Genomic DNA, 18,289 nt, shown 5'->3' with positions numbered 1-18,289 from the left:
TTATTTTTTAATTTAAATTTGATTAGAATAGCTAAGAATTCTGAAGACCAGAAGAGAACAGTCACTCCTTATGTTGTCAATTTCCATTCAGTCTTCTTGTCTCTAGATTCAGTGACCTCAACTCCATTCGCTACTCCGCACAATGGTAACACACTGGATTAGCACACTTACATTTTTACACTAAATTACTAACATTTCAAATTAGATTTGTAATCGACACTCATAAGGGATTAATTATTAATATTCCTTTCAACAACTCCCCCTCCCCATCCAGATGCTGAAGGTTTGTTGTTTGTTGCTTTGACCACGTTGATACTGGTCCTCACTTTGTGGTCACCCTGCCCCCTCCCAAGATCTTTCTATGCCAAACCTTGGTCATTCTGGTCATTCTTCATTTTGTCAGTGTAATGAATTTGGAGGTCACCGGGGTTTTATTGTAGAAAATCCACAACAATCCATGGATAATGTTAAAATGTTTTTAAGAATAAGCTTTAAAATAATTAGCCATTGATCATTACATAAGGCAGACATACCAAATAAATTTGTGTTCATCTTTAAAAAACAAAGTATTGTGAAATAGTTGTCACTGGGCATTAATTAGCATGTGTAGGAATTATAAGATGTGAAATTAACAGGGACAGGCCATCTCTACGGTCATCCTTTCGGTGAGAAATTACGTCTCCAGCATCTAGCTGTCGTCCACCACCATCATGGCTATGTAGTCCTTGTAATGAATGGAGTTCGATTCTGGGTCAATGGCAGCAGACAGCATTTCTTCCATTTCTTCCTGAGAAAAAGGCTCACCTGGGAAAGATAAGAAGGGAGATTCATCACTGACAATCTTCTGATCGTTTTCTTTCTCTTTCCACCAGCCAGCTTCATTGCCCTGCAGCTGCACAGGCCCCCGCTGGGTCGCTGGCTCCCCTCCTGGGGCCCTGGGGTCAGCACATCACGCCAGTCCAGAGGTTCCAAGAGCATGCTGCCGTGCCCCTGGCAGATTTGGGGCTTATTTTACCTTGCAGATGTCATAGCTCAAGCAACCTATAAAATTGATCACTTGAGCCAACACAGCAGGAGAGCATTAAGACATCCTGAACAAGGTTGTTTCTTTAAATTAAGGCTATTGGGATTGCCTAAGGATTCACCTGAAGTCCTAGTTTTCTAGGGAGTCTAATCATTACGTTCACAAGGGTGTGAGGATGGGACCACATGGTCTCGATGCAATTGCTGAAGAGCAGAGGCTCGAACTGCAACAACTGTGTCTCTGAATAGTCCCTAACCAGGTCCGGACAACTTCATGGTGCCAGCTGAGCCCAGGAACAGATGCCATTCATCCACTGTGTCTAAACAGCCCTCTTTGTTATAGTTTGGCCCAGTGTTGCTGTAAAACGAAACCAAAAGTGGCATAGAAAAATCTGTGGCTTTCACTGGATTCAGAGAGCAGCTGAGGATCATCTTGGACATTGGTTTCACCAAGATGAGAAGCAAACTCAGGATGAATGTTGGAAATGTCACCGACTATGTAAGAAAGAACTTTGTCCTGATATTAAGCAAAAATACAGAAACATCCAAATTGCCACCTTCCCCCCTAAAGAGTCTTCTCTGAGCAGATGAGTTACCAAGGCCTGAGGATCACTTACCTTCTGAGCTTGTCACCTGCCACCATGAACAATGCTTTCTAGGTTGGAATTCAGCTCGTACTACAGAAATTATTCAAGTGGTGATCGTGATGACAATGATGACAGACTATCAAACAAGGGGAGTGTGTCAAGTTCTTGAAACCATACTTACATCCTAAGAAAAGAATGCCTATAGAGCCTATGGAGACAGATTCTGAAACTTTCTTACACCGGGCTAAATCCACTGCCAACGAATTCTGATGGGCACCATGGAAGTCCTTAAAAGAATACTAATAACAACCATTTATTGAGAGCTACTGTGTTCCAGACACTGACCTGTGTGCTTCAGATACATTAACTAAGTTAACCTCCCAGGCACCCAGTAAGAACAGCTACCCCACTTACAGAAGACACCAGGAGCACCTGGAAGGCTCAGTCAGTTAAGTGTCTGACTCTTGATTTCAACTCAGGTCATGATCTCAGGGTCATGGGATCAAGCCCCGCACAAGACCCACATCAGGCTCCCTGCTCAGCGGGCAGTCTGCTTCTCCCTCTCCCTCTGCCCCTCCCCCTGCTCTCTCTCAAAAGCCCCAGTAGCCCCCCCTGTCTCGCCAGGCACACCTCTCTCACTCCTCTGATGAACTGCCAGCACCAGACAGACCTTCCAACAATCTCTCCTGCACCGCGAGGCCCATGTGCTCAGCACCCTCCAAGGTTTCTGCGGTGCCCACACAGTGACTTCCAACCCCCAAGCCCACACCTCAACAGGCCAGCCCACAGATCTCCCCAGATTCGTCTCCTGGTGTCTGCCAGCAAGACCCTCTGGGCCTTCTCCCCTTACAGACTCTGTGATATCGCGATATCACACTCACCCTTGCTTCCCTGCTATTGTTCACACTGTGTGATCAAGATGCATCTCTCTCCAGCGGCCCCTTCACACATTCTTCGTTCATCTGCTCATTCATTCTTTCATTCGTTCATTCAACACACATTTGTTGAGACTGACTGGGTGAGGGCTGGAACGCATAGGACAATCTGCTCTCAGTAACTCACCCATACAAAGTCTACCATCCTGAGAATCCACTGTCTTATGTTGTGAATTGTCTTACGTCACTTTTCTTTCCCCCAGTAAAATATCCTGGAGAAATGGAGATTTTAGTACCTCTCACTGCCCTTAGTGCCCCTCACCTCCGCACAGCAGGTCACCATATTAATGACAATGAACTCTTTCTGACCAATTCATATTGCCTAATATAATCCAGGATTCACTCCCCTTAAAATGTGAACTCCTAAGTGAACTCAAAGTGAACTCCTAAGACATCTGTTACAGTGTCACAAGAGGTTGGTGGCAGCTGTGACAGCCATGTCATTCTTGCCCTCGCTGCCTGTGGCTCCACATCATAGTGAGTCAGGCAGACGTGGTCCAGTCAGCTGCGCAGGTGAACGCAGTGTTGGTCTCCCCTCCTTGCAATTAGTTGCACTTCGATTCCATCTCAAGTGATTACAACTCTGAATCACACTGGGCTCGATCTGCAAACCAGTGAACTGAACAAAGGATGGGAGATTGGGGAGGTGACCAAGGGAAGCATGGTTTCAAGAGAACGCCCATTAGGCCACTGACATTCAGGGAAAACAAACTTACACATCAGCCGAAGCAGAGAGAGAGCGCCTCAAGGAAACATGGCGGCACGGATAGGTGTGCCAATACGATGGCTGAGTGTGTGTGCGTGTGTAGGTCAAGCTCAAAGCAAATACAGAGTTCCACCAGCATAAAAAGCTGTAAGTTTTTGTGTGGATTCCATGCAATGGAGGCCGTATTATCTGTAAGTTCATCAACTGAAAAGCTGTTTAAAAAGGAATTTTTATATAATCCAATTCAAATCTTCAATCTAGTAACAGGCATTGATTTATAATGATTGACAGTCCATGTTTTCCAAGAGGCATAGCTTTTATTCTGAAAAATACTCTAAGTGAATGGAGTGGCTTCAATTTACAGAAGTATCTTTAATCGTTACAAAATCCTATAAGGCAACAATCAATCTTCCTTAACCTACCCTTTGTCCACTTAACCCCACAAAACAGAAACCACACCAATACCAAAATAATAGGAATAGTAAATAACTCTTTGAACCAGAATGATTGATTTAAGAGTGTCTCCTAGAATTTTTCCATAATTGTTGTTAAATTATTTATCACTTAAATAAGTCACAGTTATAAAATAAGGAATAAATTACTCTTACCTTCTTCAGTCATATACTTGATCAGTTCTTCCTTAGTCAGAAATCCACGTTTAGATGGATCTAACACCTAAGAGAAAAGAAAGGGCAGATATTATAGCTTTTGTTTGGTGAATAAATTCTACAGGATGAATTTTTCATATACATACATATATATAAAATCTGGAGCTTACGTACCTCAAACGCTCGAAGAAGGGTATCTTCTGGACTTGGTCTGTATCTAATTATGCAGTAAAAGGGGCACATACCACAGTATTTAGCTCAGTCTCTACACAATAAATGATCACATAAAATGAAATAAAAGCTGCTAAGATACAAGGATAATAATATTTCCCTCACTGAAACATGTTTGGATTTCTAGATCTGAAAGTCAAAAGTACTCCACACCCACAGAAGTTCAAAATCACTGGCCTATGTGATATCTATTAGCCTTTTTCATCGTTGTGAAAATCAACTTATTTGGAAACAAAATTTCTACAATAAACCAACTGTGGTAAGGTAACATTACACGTCCCTTAGAAAAAGAGGTAGGGTGAATTCTCACTGATAGCTCACAATAGAAGATAATAAACATGTTGTTGACTTATGACTTTTGTGGCATTTTTGCTCTGTAATTACACTTTGCTTATAAGATTAATACAAAAGTAGTTGATATTTCTAAGCACATTTCACCTGGCAGTTCAGAGGTATAGTGAAAAGTCAGAGGGAGCTATCCCAGGATAAATATTTGGTTGAGTATAATATACAAAGTGAAAAAGCCAAGTGTTTTGAAATTAATGGAATTCTAATCATTACTTTCCCTTAACAATTGCATGTACCTTCTTACCTTCTTTCCAGTAGTACTTTGGTCATCACTGGAAGAAATTTTTCAAATCGAATGTATCCAGTGGGTTCTTCTTCCTCTACCTAAACATTCAGCAAAATATAGCCACATATTACTTCAACAAGTATATTGAGCAACTCCTTTTCACTATGCCAAGGGCTAGGAATTTGATAATGAGCATTCTTGGGCATGGTCTCTGCTCATAGAGTTTCTATTTGGTCGTGGAGACATAGATTAACCAAAAAACAACAGAGCTGAGTGTCTAATTATAAACACAGTGAAGTGAAGGAGCTTGGGTCTATTAGAGTGGAGAGCAAAGGAAAGTTCTAGGCCAGATCAGGAAAGGCACTCATGGGGAAATCACACCAGAGCTGATTTATAAAGTGTGAGTAGAAGCCAGCAGGGACAAGACTCCAGGCAGAGGAGGCCTTGGAGGCCAGGAGGCTAGGGGGCGTAGGGAGCAAGGAGGAGAATGTTTCCAGATGAGGCTAGAGGGAGAGAGAGACACCAGACCTTGCAGCGCCTTATGGTCCATGAAAGTGGCTTTGGTTGTTATCCTAAGACCAATGGGAGATCCCTGAAACTCTGGTAGATGTGCGTGTGAAAGATCACACTGGTTGTGGGCAAGGCGGCTTCTGTGGTGGACTCAGCAGCTGTGATAGAGCTTGGATTAGAGTGGTGGCCATGGGGAAGAAGTGAATGATTTCAAGAAATATTTAAGTAGTAAAAGCCATAGGACCCAGGGACACCTGGATGGCTCAGTCTGTTAAGTGTCCGACTCCTGGTTTCGGCTCAGGTCATGATCTCAGGGTCGTGAGATCGAGCCCCGTGTGGTGTTCCACGCTCAATGGGGAGTCTGTCGGAGGTTTTCTCTCTCTCCCTCTCCCTCTCCCTCTGCCCCTTGACCCAGTCATGTGCGCATGCTCTCTCTCTCTCTCTCAAAATAAATAAATCACACACACACAAAAAAAGGGCAATAGAACCTGGTGCTGCATCTATTATGGGCAAGGATGAGAAAGAAGAGAGGAGTCAAGGATTCTGACTTGCACAAATGGGATGGAGTAATGCTTTTCCCTGTGATAAGGAACATGGGATAAGGGACCAGGTTAGGGGACCAATCATATCTCAAGGACAAAAGTACATATCAAATCACTGTAATAATTACTAAATGCCTACATGGTTAATGGAACTTTGTTATACCACCACTAAATAAGAGAACACTACACCTGAGAAAGAGAAATTTGGTATCTAGCACTGTTAGATGAGAAGGAGAGACTCCTGCCCATAGGTTCACTTTGATGGTGTGGTTGAATAAAACACTATTGATCTGAACTTTCATGTCAGGCTATTTACAAGGAGCTAGAAAATTTCTACTCCCTTTCAAAAATCCCATTAAAAGGCTCATCTATCCCAATTCAACAGAGGACCTTTTAAAAGATTTATTCTTTGAGCAAAATATAAGAAATCTGTAAGTTGCTGCTAAGTGGAATACTCTGTTGTCCAAATGACTGTTTTCCAGTATTTATACTGGATGCTCTCACCTAGAATGAGCAGAGCCCTCGGATTCCACTATCAACAGAAATTGTCATCCATCTAATGACGGAATGACACTCCAGAATCTCTGAGCCCATCAATACATGAACAATTGTTTCAGCTGCCTCTACGTATGAGGCAAGATTTTGCAAATTAATGTTCATCTGGCTCCGATGTGCTTGAGTCACACTCTGTAACTACCTACACAGAAATGTGCTCCAAAAGCTAGAGCAATGGTTCCAAATCACCATGGAGCAAACAGTCTTGACCTTGAGAGATCAAAACCCCTCTGTATTTTATGAGCATCCTCATCAATCTACAAATGGTTTGTAGTGTTTCCAAAGGGAATCCACCTCTCTAGCACTCTCTCTACCACGCAAGAATTCACAACACATAGTATGTGCCTTGTGATGCTCCCCGAGCTCCCACAGGACTTCCACGAGCCCCCAGGGCTCTGAACGCCAGGGTGAAAATGGCAATCATTCTTGCCCCATCTATCTGTGAAGAGCCAAAACTGCACAAAAACAGCAAGTTAAAGCAGATCTCCAGCTAATCGGGATAGCAGAGGAGGCATACATTTTCTTTGACTTTTTTTTAAAGTCAAAGAGAAATAATGAATAAACAGAGGGCTTGTGGTTACAAAGGAATAGGAAAAATAAGCAAATCCACCTTCATCTTGGGCAGATTGTGAAAATCTTTCTATGACCCAACACTGTCCTCTAGAGGCCACATCTAATCCCTTCCTCTGTACAGAAAGACATGCAAGGGCATAAAACCAATACAACTATATGGCCATTCTTAATACGGTGTTAATAACCTGTTTAATATATACTAGAAAATATTTTATATTATAAAAGGTTTCTTAGGATTTAACCTTTTGGGGGCGCCTGTGCGGCTCAGTCGGTTGAGCGTCTGCCCTCAGCTCAGGTCATGATCCCAGGGTGCTGGGATTGAGCCCCGCATTGGGCTCCCTGCTCAGCGGGGAGTCTGCTTCTCCCTCTGCCTCTGCCCCTCCCCCCTGCTTGTGCTCGAGCACACTCTCTCTCGAATAAATAAAATCTTTAAAAAAATAACCTTTTTATTTTAGAATAGTTTTAGATTTAGATTTAGAAAAGTTGCAAAATAGTGAAGAGTTCCCATTATATCACCTACCCAGTTTTCCCTGTTGTTAACCCTTAGATCACTATGGTACAACTTTAGTTGGTTTGTTGTCACAATTAATGGAGTGATATTAATACATTAGTATTTACTAAACTCCATGATCTATTTGGATTCCATTTGTTTTTCTAAAAGACATTTTTCGGGATGCCTGGGTGGCTCAGTCAGCTAAGCATCTACCTTTGGCCCAGGTCATGATCTCAGAGTCCTGGGATTGAGTCCTGTGTCAGGCTCCTTGCTCAGCTTGGAGCCTGCTTCTCCCTCTGTGTGCAGCTCCCCCCTGCTTGTGCTCACTCTCTCTCTGACAAATAAATAAAATCTTTTTTAAAAAAGTCATTTTTAAAATATGGTAATTCCTCTATCATAATGAGGAAACAAGATTCTGGGAATCTGGAAACAAGAGTGGGGACAGGGAAGGATAAGATGTGATTCTATTATTTCTGGTGCAGACAAGCTAGTTAACCTTATGAGGCCATAGTAAGACAAGACAAAAACACTACTTTCCAGAAATGTTACACAATAATGGCTCAATGGTTATTTAGACCCATATATTAAAATGCCTTTAAGGGGCACCTGGGTGGCTCAGATGGTTAAGGGTCTGCCTTCGGCTCAGGTCATGATCACAGGGTCCTGGGATCGAGCCCCACATCGGGCTCCCTGCTCAGCGAGGAGCCTGCTTCTCCCTCTCCTTCTCCTGCTCCCCTGCTTGTGCTCTCTCGCTGTCAAATAAATAAATAAAATCTTTAAAAAAAATAAAATAAAATGACTTTAAGATTTCATAGAAATGTATCACGTATCGAACTATATTCGTGTGTGTGTGTGTGTGTCGAAGGGGGATATATACATAGATGTAGGGAGAGAGAGTGAGTTAGGGGTTGAGGGTGTCCTCCCCAAACTTGTATATTGGTGTCCTAACCCCCAGTACCTCAGAATGTGATTTATTTGAAGAGAGGTAATTTACAGAGGTAATCAAGTTAAGATGAGGTAATTGGGGTGGGCCCTAATCCAATATGACTGGTGTCCTCGTAAAAAGGGGAAATTTGAACACAGAGACATGCACACAGGGAGAATGCCATGTGAGCATGAAGACAGCCAACTACAAGCCACAGCAAAAGGCCTGGAACAGATCCTCACAGACACCAGAAGGAACCAACCCTGCCTGTGCCTTAACTTTGTACTTCTAACCTCCAAAACTGTCAGTTAATAAATTCCTGTTGTTTAAGTTATTTGTGATACTCTTATAGCAGCTCTACCAAACACACACACATACCCACACACACATACACACACACACACACACACACACACACACACACACATTCTAAGTATACATGACACATTGTAACCCAAAGACTTTGAATCACTATCAAGCTTAAGTCCCATTAATTACCAATTGGAGATTAACAAAGCAGATATTCGAAATTCAGAACTGATTTTACAGAATTGATACAGAGAAAATAATGCAGCCCGGATCTACTTTCTCCAAGAAAAAACTCAATTAACCGACTTATAACGAAATGAACTCAAGAAAGACCCCCAGGTAATAGGGGACATGTTGGAAAACACTAGGAATTCATGGCCATTTCTTCACTCTGAGCAAAGCCATAGTGGGAAAACCCACTTCTACCCTGTACTGGAGAGTTTCTTTACAAAAAATGGATGTTGCCTTTCTCATGGAAAAATATCACAATCTATTCAGCATGTCAGACCAAGAACAGTTTATAAAAGATTCTGACTAATCTGCCCCCCTCGCGTCCTCCTCGGTAGCAGGTCTACCCGACGCGGCTGCCGTGAGGTTCACATGAGACATGACAGGAGGTTCTGTGAACTGTGAGTCTTTTGTTATGATTATGATGATTTCTATCAACAGTGCACACACACCTGGTTCTCTATCGTGCAATGACACCTCCTCCCGAAAGAATCAATCTCTGGTGCTGAAATTTCCAACACAGCCTCCTGGACCCACCAAATGGACCTAACTTGTGTCTGTAAATGCCACACGGCCTGTGGCGAGAACGTGCTTCATTGCGGGGCCGATCTACTACCCTGTGCCTGGCCCTGGCCCCGGCCGGGAGGACAGGGCATGCGCCTCCCCCTCCGCCACCTCCCTCTGCCTCCCCCTGCCTCCCCCTGCCTCCCCCTCCGCCGCCTCCCTCCGTCTCTCCCTCCCCCGCTTCCCCCTACCTCTCACTCCGCCGCCTCCCCCTGCCTCCCCCGCTGCCTCCTCCCTGGGTGCCTCTTTGGACTGGCTGATCCGACATGGGGGAGTACCAGCTGGCCACCAAACACACCCCTCCTGTTCAAAAGACAAAACCAAGCCAACCAATAGATCTTGTTACCGCCAACAGGAACGAGGCAAGTACATTATAATCTGGTTTGCTTCAGCCACGAGGAGGGATGAGGTGCTGAAAAGGAGGTAACAATTGGCAAGTAGCCTCGGCAGCATTTAGGAATGCAGAAATAATAAGCCACTTTGCAGGAAGACCCCCCCAGCTCCGCCTTCATGTACCCCACTTACAGTGAATTCATCTTCCTGGCAGCTGTTCGCCTGGCCAACCAGGGCCCTGACCCGCGGGGCTGCTCCCTCCCAAGAACCCGGGCGGAGCAGGCGGCCTGAAGAGAGCACACCCATTCCCGGCCCCACAAAGGGCCCCGTCCTGGAGGCCACCACAGCGGCCGCTGACACACCAGTCTCTCTGCCCCCTCTTCCCAGCATGAAGGCTGCTCAGTAAATATATATGGTGTGGGATTTTTAAAAAATATTTTTAAAAAATCAAAGCCTGATTCTCACTCCACTTTGGCAAAAGTCCATTTTCTCAATGTTTTGCTTCTGCTGAAGTCAGGCACCGGAGGTGAAGTGCCCACCTTGTCTGTCAGGTGTTTTGATGGGACCACGGCCCAGAGTTCTTTACCCCATTCCCACGGTGAAATCATCAGGCCAACTTTTCTCATTAAAGCATTATTTTAACGCCAAACTCACTGAGTAGGGGCAATAAAACACGCAGTGAAAATTCATTTTTCCCCAGTGACACAACCCTCAGTCAATAAATTGAACTATTTCATGCTTCACAAATGCAAGATAATATCAGTAGTTAAGATGGTTTATAAAGCATCTACATTTCAACTAGTTCCAGGTCACCAAATAAGATATACATACCATTTTTTAATTATTTGTAGTAAAAAAAAAAAACTATGAGATATTTCAAGTTAGACTCTAAATAACATATTCAAATTTTGACATAAATCATGTTTCAAAATGAAAACAGGACAATTTAGAAAATACTTCTCTACCTTGGATGGAATAAAATAATAACAAAAATTAATTGGCATTTGCCAAAAAAAAATTACCTTTACAAATGAAAAATCTTTTTTTTTTTTTTTTGAGATAGAGAGCGAGCATGAGCAAGGAGGGGCAGAGGGAGAGGGAAAGAGAATCTTAAGCAGGTTCCACGCTCAGTGCAGAGCTCGACAAGGGGCTCAATCCCAGGACCCTGAGATCATAACCTGAGCCTAAATCAAGTGTACAACGCTTAACCAACTGAGCCGCCCAGGCGCCCCCAAATGGAAAATTTAAAAAGTCACCGACTTTAGAAAATTTATTTACTACAGACATTGCAGAGGCTGTTGGACAAAAATTAGGATATGTGATTCTTTCAGGTTAGAAGTCCCTTTTATTAATATAAGTATCAAAAAAAAGTTTGAATCATCTCTCAGCTAGACCATCAGAGATGCTAAGAACCAACAGGTGGCTAAACCAGATAATTGATAATGTCCCTTCCACCTGTGAGTTTCTACACCTTGAAGCTATGGGGGAATTGGTGGCTGTCAAGCCATTAATTTCCCTATTTCATCCTCTTGTGGGGGGAAGAAGTCAAGGGGTTCCAGCTAAACTAACTATACTATAAGATTACAATCATGTTGAAAACATGCACAGGAAAATAATATGGAAGGAAGTGCACTAAAATATTACAATGGTCATATTAAGGTGATGTATTATTGGAAAGGATTTTTCTCTATTTCTTTAAAAATTTCCTATATTTCCTATATACATAAAAATTTTGAAATAAAAACATATTAATCTCCTGTTATGGCTGTTTTATATAAAATTATGAAATGCATTTATTCATAAATACTATGTATTTATGTGAGAGGGAAAACCACTTTTATAGATTTCCCTGGGTTTTGTTTCCTGCTGCTGATCGCTGCTTTAGCACCATTTAGTGTTTTTCTTCTAACTACAGATATTTTCCTTGTACAACACAATCCCCTCAACACCCCTCCCCCAATTTACCTATTTCCATTTGGAAGTCATGGCTGGTAGCCATCACCAGGTAATCTCCAAAGTACCTCTTGGTCTACAGTTCTTTTTTATTTATTTTTAAAGATTTTATTTATTTGAGAGAGAGAGCAGGAGGAGGAGCAGAGGGAGAGAGACAAGCAGACTCCCTACTGAATGCGCAGAGCCCGAGGTGGGGCTTGATCCCAGGACCCTGAGATCATGACTTGAGCCGAAATCAAGAATCCGCTGCCTAACCGACTGAGCCACCCAGGTGCCCCAATCAGTCTACAATTCTTAACTCCAGCATCTAACATCCGCACAAATTAGAACAGATCTACTACATTCTCCCATCTTCTCCCATGCCAGGGTGCTTAGGAAAAATAACAGACAACAATGTTTCACATCACCTGCTGCTTCAAAACCAGAACATAATTACCTCACCCTTTCCCAATCTCTGAGAAGCTTGGCACAGTTGGATTCTGAATGCTGTGACATCTCAGGGCTCATCTGGAACCAGGATGATGCAGTTATGGTTCAGACGGATGGACACGGCCACTTTACAAGTGTGTGGATTATATAGATTTTACTCTACTAACTAGACAGCCATTTCTGAAGTTTCAAAGACAAAAATTTCTGAGAATACTTAACCAATTAAAAATGAGAAACTGTGATTTGGGACCTCTGGGGCTTATGGTATGTCTGGTGTGGTATGATATTTTTCATCCAAGATGAAAAATGCAGGAAATGACTCAGTAGAATCATTACATTGTTTTAGCTGGTTACTAGGGAATATTGAACACGTTGACATCATAAAGGTTTCTCACCACTATTAATTTAACATTAAATCATTGACCACAGAAATGCAACTGAACTTTCATTTGTGGGTGAGTTTCTTCATTTAGTTAAATGAATGAGACTGAACACAATCTCAAATATTTAAATGCCTATGTATTTAAATTTTTGATCTTCACAATTTTAAAGTGTTTGAAACTATCTTGAGCCAAATCAGGATGGAGTTTTTTCAGTGTTCTTGTGTCTCTGAATGCCTGGTACCTGGCACATGGTAATTGCTTGATAATTATTTGATAAATGATTGATTACCAGCTTGCAATAGTTTTTAACTACTTTTACTACTGGAAACTTGGAATTTTTGAGCCCATGAATCAGATCTATTGTAAAACTCTTCTCTCAAGTGTCTGCAGTGCTTTGCAAGCCTGAATTTTCCACTATTCTGATAGTAGGTCTTGCAAGAGCAAAAAGAGACATTGTAAGAACCGTAATTATAACCAGAATATTGCTCGGCCCACAGGAAATGATACAGCATGTTCTTGAACCAGAATATGTCAGACTTTGTTCTTGGTGCTAAGGATGCACTGATGTACAAAGCATAAATCCTTGCCTTCAAGGAGTTTTTATGACAGAAGGGAGTTTTAAGACAGAAGTAATCGGTAATTTCAGATTATGTTGAACACTACAGATGAAACACAAAGGGTTGTACTGTCAAATCAGATTTGCCAGAATGAGAGATCTTACCTAGTATCAAACCTCCAAAGATAAAGAGTCATAAGACACCAGTGAGGCATGGGGCAGTTCGGGATGGCAACATCATCACCGAGATGCTTTCTTGCCACATTAGGACTCACTCTGGCCCAGATTTAAACGTCAGGTCTCTAAGTGCTGTGGATACTTGGAAGAAGAGCAGCCCAGAGCATGGGTAAGGGCAAGAACAAAGACTTTGTGTAGAAGTATGCAGGACATATTTGGAACCAACATGTGAGCAGGGACAATGGCAGGAAGTGTCAGGCCTGACCACCTAGAGCCTTGTCAGCTGTGGTAACAGTACTTTGGGCCCTTTTCCTGAGTGAGTTGGGCACCTCAGAAGTAGGGTTCTGAGCAGTGGAGTGGCGGGCTCTGACTTAACCTTTTTTAAAAGCATCCTTTTTGCCCCTCGTGTGACAAGTAGACTGCAGAGGACCAAGCGCAGGAGCAGAGGGTTCAAAGACCGCCATGGTAGTTCAGGGAGATGGGACAGTGGCTTGGACCAAGGTGATGGGTGTGGAAGTGGTGAGAAGGGGTCAGTTTATCATCTGAAGGCAGGATTCAGTGTCAGTACACATACAATGGATCTTTTTAAAGTCCAATTTTACAATCTCTGGTTTCCAAAACCACATGTTATAGGGATTTATCTTCCCATGCTTGTCCCCTGTGCCTGGGGTCCCAAGGGTGGGGGTCTGCTCCCTTCCCTCTCTGCACCCAAAACATCCCTCCCTTCCCTGGGTCAGTCCCACAGCTCCACTTGGCTCTCGATCATGTCTCCCTCCTTCCTACCCTCTTGGATGTTGCCTCTTCTCTCTGGTTAGCTAGGGAGAGTCTGTTCTACCAGTCTTTGGGCCATTTTCTGGGCTTTTTACATGGATATGTGTGTTATCTAGTTGTATCTGTGGGACGAGGTGAGCTTAAGGTCTTCCTACTCTGCCATTTTCCTCAGAAGTCCCATGTTTGACTTCTTTTGCTTAACATGTTCTTGTTGAAATTCATCCATGTCATGCGTGTATCATATTTTGTTCCTTTTTATCACTGAGTAGAGTAGTGGTCCATAGGATTTATCCATTCCCCAGTCGATGGACATTTACGTTATTTTCAATTTGGGGCTGTTATGATTAGTGCTATCAAGAACATTTGGTTACAAATCTCGTGTGGACCATAGACTTTCATTTTTCTTGGATAAATAGTTACCAGTAGGATTGCCAGGTCATATAATGAGTGTATGTTTATCTTTATAAGACACTGGCACAGTTTTCCAAAGTGATATTCCTACCAGCAATGTGTGAATTATAGCTGTTCTAGAATTTGTGTACTAATATTAAACACTGTGCCAGTGTTTAATATTTTCAGAATTTAAAATTTTAGCCATTCTCGTGGATGTGTATGGCACTTCATGCTCCCCAACAGGTACAGATGTTCATCATTTTTTATGTGCTTGTTAGCCATTAATACATTTTCCTTTATGAAATGTCTATTCAAATCTTTGGCCAGTTTAAAAATTGGGTTGATTGCCTTCTTAATATTAGTTAAAACAGATGTTAATATATTCTGGATACAATGTCAAATAAATTATTTGCAAATATTTTCCCTCAATCTGTGATCTACATTTACTTGGTTTGTTTTTAACTGTGTCATTTGATTGGGCAAAATTTTTTAATATTGATGAAGGTAATCGTTATTTGTTGTGCTTTTTTTTTTTTTTTATGGTTCATGCTTTCTGTGTCTTATCTAAGAAATGTTTGGCTGACCCAACATCACATGGTTTTCTCTCTGTCTTCTTCCAGAGAAGTTTATAGTTTTAGCTCATCTATTCAGGTCTATGATCCACTTCAAGTTAACCTTTTTGTGTGGAGGAAAAGAGTGCCGAAGTTTGTTTTCTTTCTATTCAGATACCCATTTGCTCCCATACAATTTATTGAAATGATGATCCTTTCTTCGCTGGATTACTTTGGCACCTCTGTCAAAGATATAAGTATGGTTCTATGTCTGGATCCTCCAGTTTGTTCCATTGGTCTACAGGTCTCTTGGTACACAAATATCACACTTGTCAGGATTATTGTGGTTTCATGGTAAATTTTGCAGTTAGTAAAAGGCCACCCTTGCCCTTCCTTTCCAAAATTATTTTAGTTATTTTAGCTCCTTTGCTTTTCCATTCAAATTTCAGAATCAGCTCATAAATTTCTTCAAAAAATCCTGCTATAATTTTGATTGAAAATGTACTGAATATATTAATCAAAGAATTACCCTCTTAACAATGTTATCTTGCAATCCATGAACACATATATTTATCCATTTAACTCTTAATTTCTCTTTATAGTGTTTGCTGTTTTTGGTGAATAGGTCTTGCCTTTATTTTGTTAAATTTATTCATTATTCTATTTTTAAGCTTTTTTAGTGGCGTTGTTTACTTAATTTCATTTTTCTTATTGTTGATTTCTAATTATAGAAATAAAATTGATTTTTCATGTTGACCATGTAGGCTGTGATCTGGCTAAATTCACATACTAGTTCTTGTTGTGGCTTTTTGGTAAGTCTCTTAGGATTTTCTACGTGAAAAATCATGTCTGAAACAGAGTTTCACTTTTTCTTTTCCAAACTGCATATCTTTTATTATTTTTTCTTACCTTATTGTACTAGCTGGGGCTTCAAGTAAATGGTGAATAGGAGTGATGAACGCAGGCATCTGTGCCTTGTTCATGATTTGAGTATGAGTACGATTTTAGCCTTGAATTTTCGTAGCTGCCCTTGGCTGGCTTGACAAGTTTCCTTTTATTCTTCGTTTGTTGAGTATTTTTCTCTTCAATGGGTACTGAATTTTTTCAAATGCTTTTCCTATATTTACTGAAATGATCATATGGTCTATCTACTTTGTTCTGTTGATGTAATAAATAATAAAGTACATTGATTGATGTTGAGCCAACCTTAAATTCCTGAGATAAACTCCACTTGCTCATGATGTATTATCCTTTAAACATGTTGTTGAAATTGATTTGGTAAAATCTTATTAAGGACTTTTTACATCTATGTCAGTAAGCTCTGTTCTTTTTTGTAATAGGATTGTCTGGCTTGAATATCAGAGTAATGCTGGCCTGGAAAGTGTTATCTCCTGTGATGTTTCCAAAAAGAGTTTTGTGTAGAATTGGTATTATTTCTTCCATAAATGTTTTTTTTATTTTTTATTGTTATGTTAATCACCATACATTACATCATTAGTTTTTGAGCTTCCATAAATGTTTGAGAGAATTCTCTAGCAAAGCCATCTGAACTTCTAGTTTTCTTTATGGGAAAGTTTTTTAATTATAAATTTAATTTTCATAATTGATTCAGGGCTATTCAAATTCTCCAGATTTTCTTGGGTCAGTTTTGGTAATTTGTGTGTCTCAGGGAATTTGTCCATTTCATCTAAGTTGCCAGGTTTATTAGCATAAAGTTTTTCTTTATTATCCTTTTAAAATGTCTGAAGGATAATGATAAACCCTCCTTTAATTTTGATGTTGGTAATTTGTCTTGATTACCTTAGCTAGAGGTTACTCCAATTTTATTTGAAAAGACTAGTTTTTTGCTTTTAGTGATTTTCTCTATTTTCTATTTCACTGATTTTTGCTCTTCATAATTTTTTTTCTTCCATTTATACTAGGTTTATGTTGCTCTTCTTTTTCCAGCTTGTTAAGATGAGGATTTAGGTAATTAATTTTAGGTCTTTTTTTCTTTTCCAGTGTAAACATTTAAAGTTCTAAATTGGTGTCTAAGCACTGCTTACCTGTATCCCACAAAGTTTGACATGTTGTATTTTCATTAACATTCAGGGCAAAATATTTTCTAATTCCCCTTGTGATTTCTTCTTTGATTCATGAATTATTTAGAAGAAGGTTGCTTAATTTCAAGTATTTGAGGATTTCCTAATTATCTTATTCTCAATTGATTGCTAACTTAATTCCTTTTTTAATTTTTTTAATTTACTTTTTTTTTAGAGAAAGAGAGCATGAGCAGTGGGGAGAGACAGAGGGAGAGGGAGAGAGAATCTTAAGCAGGCTCCACACTGAGCACAGAGCCCGACATGGAGCTTAATCTCACGAACTTGAGCCTAGATCAAGAGTCAGACACTTAACTGACTGAGTCACCCAGGCGCCCCTCAATTCCATTTTTAAAATCAGAGAACATATCCTATATGATTTTAATTTTAAAAATTTACTGAGACTTGTTTTATGGCCCAGCACTTAATCTACCCTACTGAATATTCCCTGTACGCTTGGAAAGAACATGTATTTTGCATTTGTGGGTGTATGGCCTATAAATATCAATTAGGCCAGAGTGACTAACGGTTGATCATCTATGTCTTTGTTGATATTTTATGTAGTTGTTCTATCAATTATTTAGGGAGGGTTGTTATAAGTTCCTTCTATGATGATAGAATTGTCTGTTTCTCCCTCTCATCTGTCCATTTTTGTTTCATGTCTATTGCAGCTCTGTTATTACATACACAGACATTTAAAATTTTTATACCTTTCTGATAAATTTACCTTTTTCTTTTCCTCTTTTTATTTTTATTTGCATTTATTCTGTGCAAAATTTACTCCCGGGCCATAAGTTTTTGTTTCTTCAGTTTCTTCTGGGATATGTTTTTCTTCTGTGCAACCTCCTCTTCTGGTTTAGGAACAATCTGCTCTTTTTCAGTAAGGATCATCTCAATGTGGCAGGGAGAGCTCATGTACAGGTTAATCCGACCATGAGCCCTGTATGTTCTATGCCGCATCTTGGGGACTTTGTTCACCTGGATTTGCTCAATGACCAGAGAATCAACATCTAAACCCTTAAGTTCAGCATTACTCTCTGTATTTTTAAGCATGTGCAGTAAAAATTCAGCACTCTTCTTGGGCCACCAACCCTGTGTCCAGCCCCACTGTGTGGCCTGGGCACACCTACCAACTCCACCACTATAGCAACGGAATGGCACACTGCTTCTGTAAAGTGACGTCTTTCAGATACTCAGTGGCCTTTCGGATATGCATACCCTTGATGGCCTGGGCAGTTTCACATGTGTTCTTAAAGTGAACAGTAAGATTTGAACCGCTTGATTTACATGATTTCGTAGGGT

At 40.8% G+C, this 18,289-nt stretch overlaps 1 protein-coding gene across 5 annotated transcripts in view; it reads right to left on the bottom strand.

Moving 5' to 3' along the window:
- Positions 1–462: 462 nt before the first annotated feature.
- DRC8 (dynein regulatory complex subunit 8) overlaps positions 463–18,289 on the bottom strand; it is a 112,367-nt gene continuing 94,540 nt past the window's right edge. For all 5 annotated transcript variants that reach the window (XM_028111845.2, XM_028111847.2, XM_028111850.2 and 2 more), the window contains 4 exons: positions 4,683–4,762; positions 4,034–4,076; positions 3,860–3,926; positions 463–804 (listed from right to left, as the gene is read on the bottom strand). In XM_028111845.2, coding sequence (XP_027967646.1) covers positions 689–804; positions 3,860–3,926; positions 4,034–4,076; positions 4,683–4,762 — 306 coding nt within the window. In that variant the 3' untranslated portion in view covers positions 463–688. The remainder of the gene's footprint in view (positions 805–3,859; positions 3,927–4,033; positions 4,077–4,682; positions 4,763–18,289) is intronic.

The sequence above is a fragment of the Eumetopias jubatus genome, unplaced genomic scaffold (assembly GCF_037043125.1).
Source record: "Eumetopias jubatus isolate StellerSeaLion01/CBP00866 unplaced genomic scaffold, mEumJub1_p1.0 scaffold_12, whole genome shotgun sequence".
NCBI lineage: Eukaryota > Metazoa > Chordata > Mammalia > Carnivora > Otariidae > Eumetopias > Eumetopias jubatus.
The sequence above is the reverse complement of the archived record's forward strand: the minus strand, read 5'-3'. Positions and strand labels throughout refer to the sequence as shown.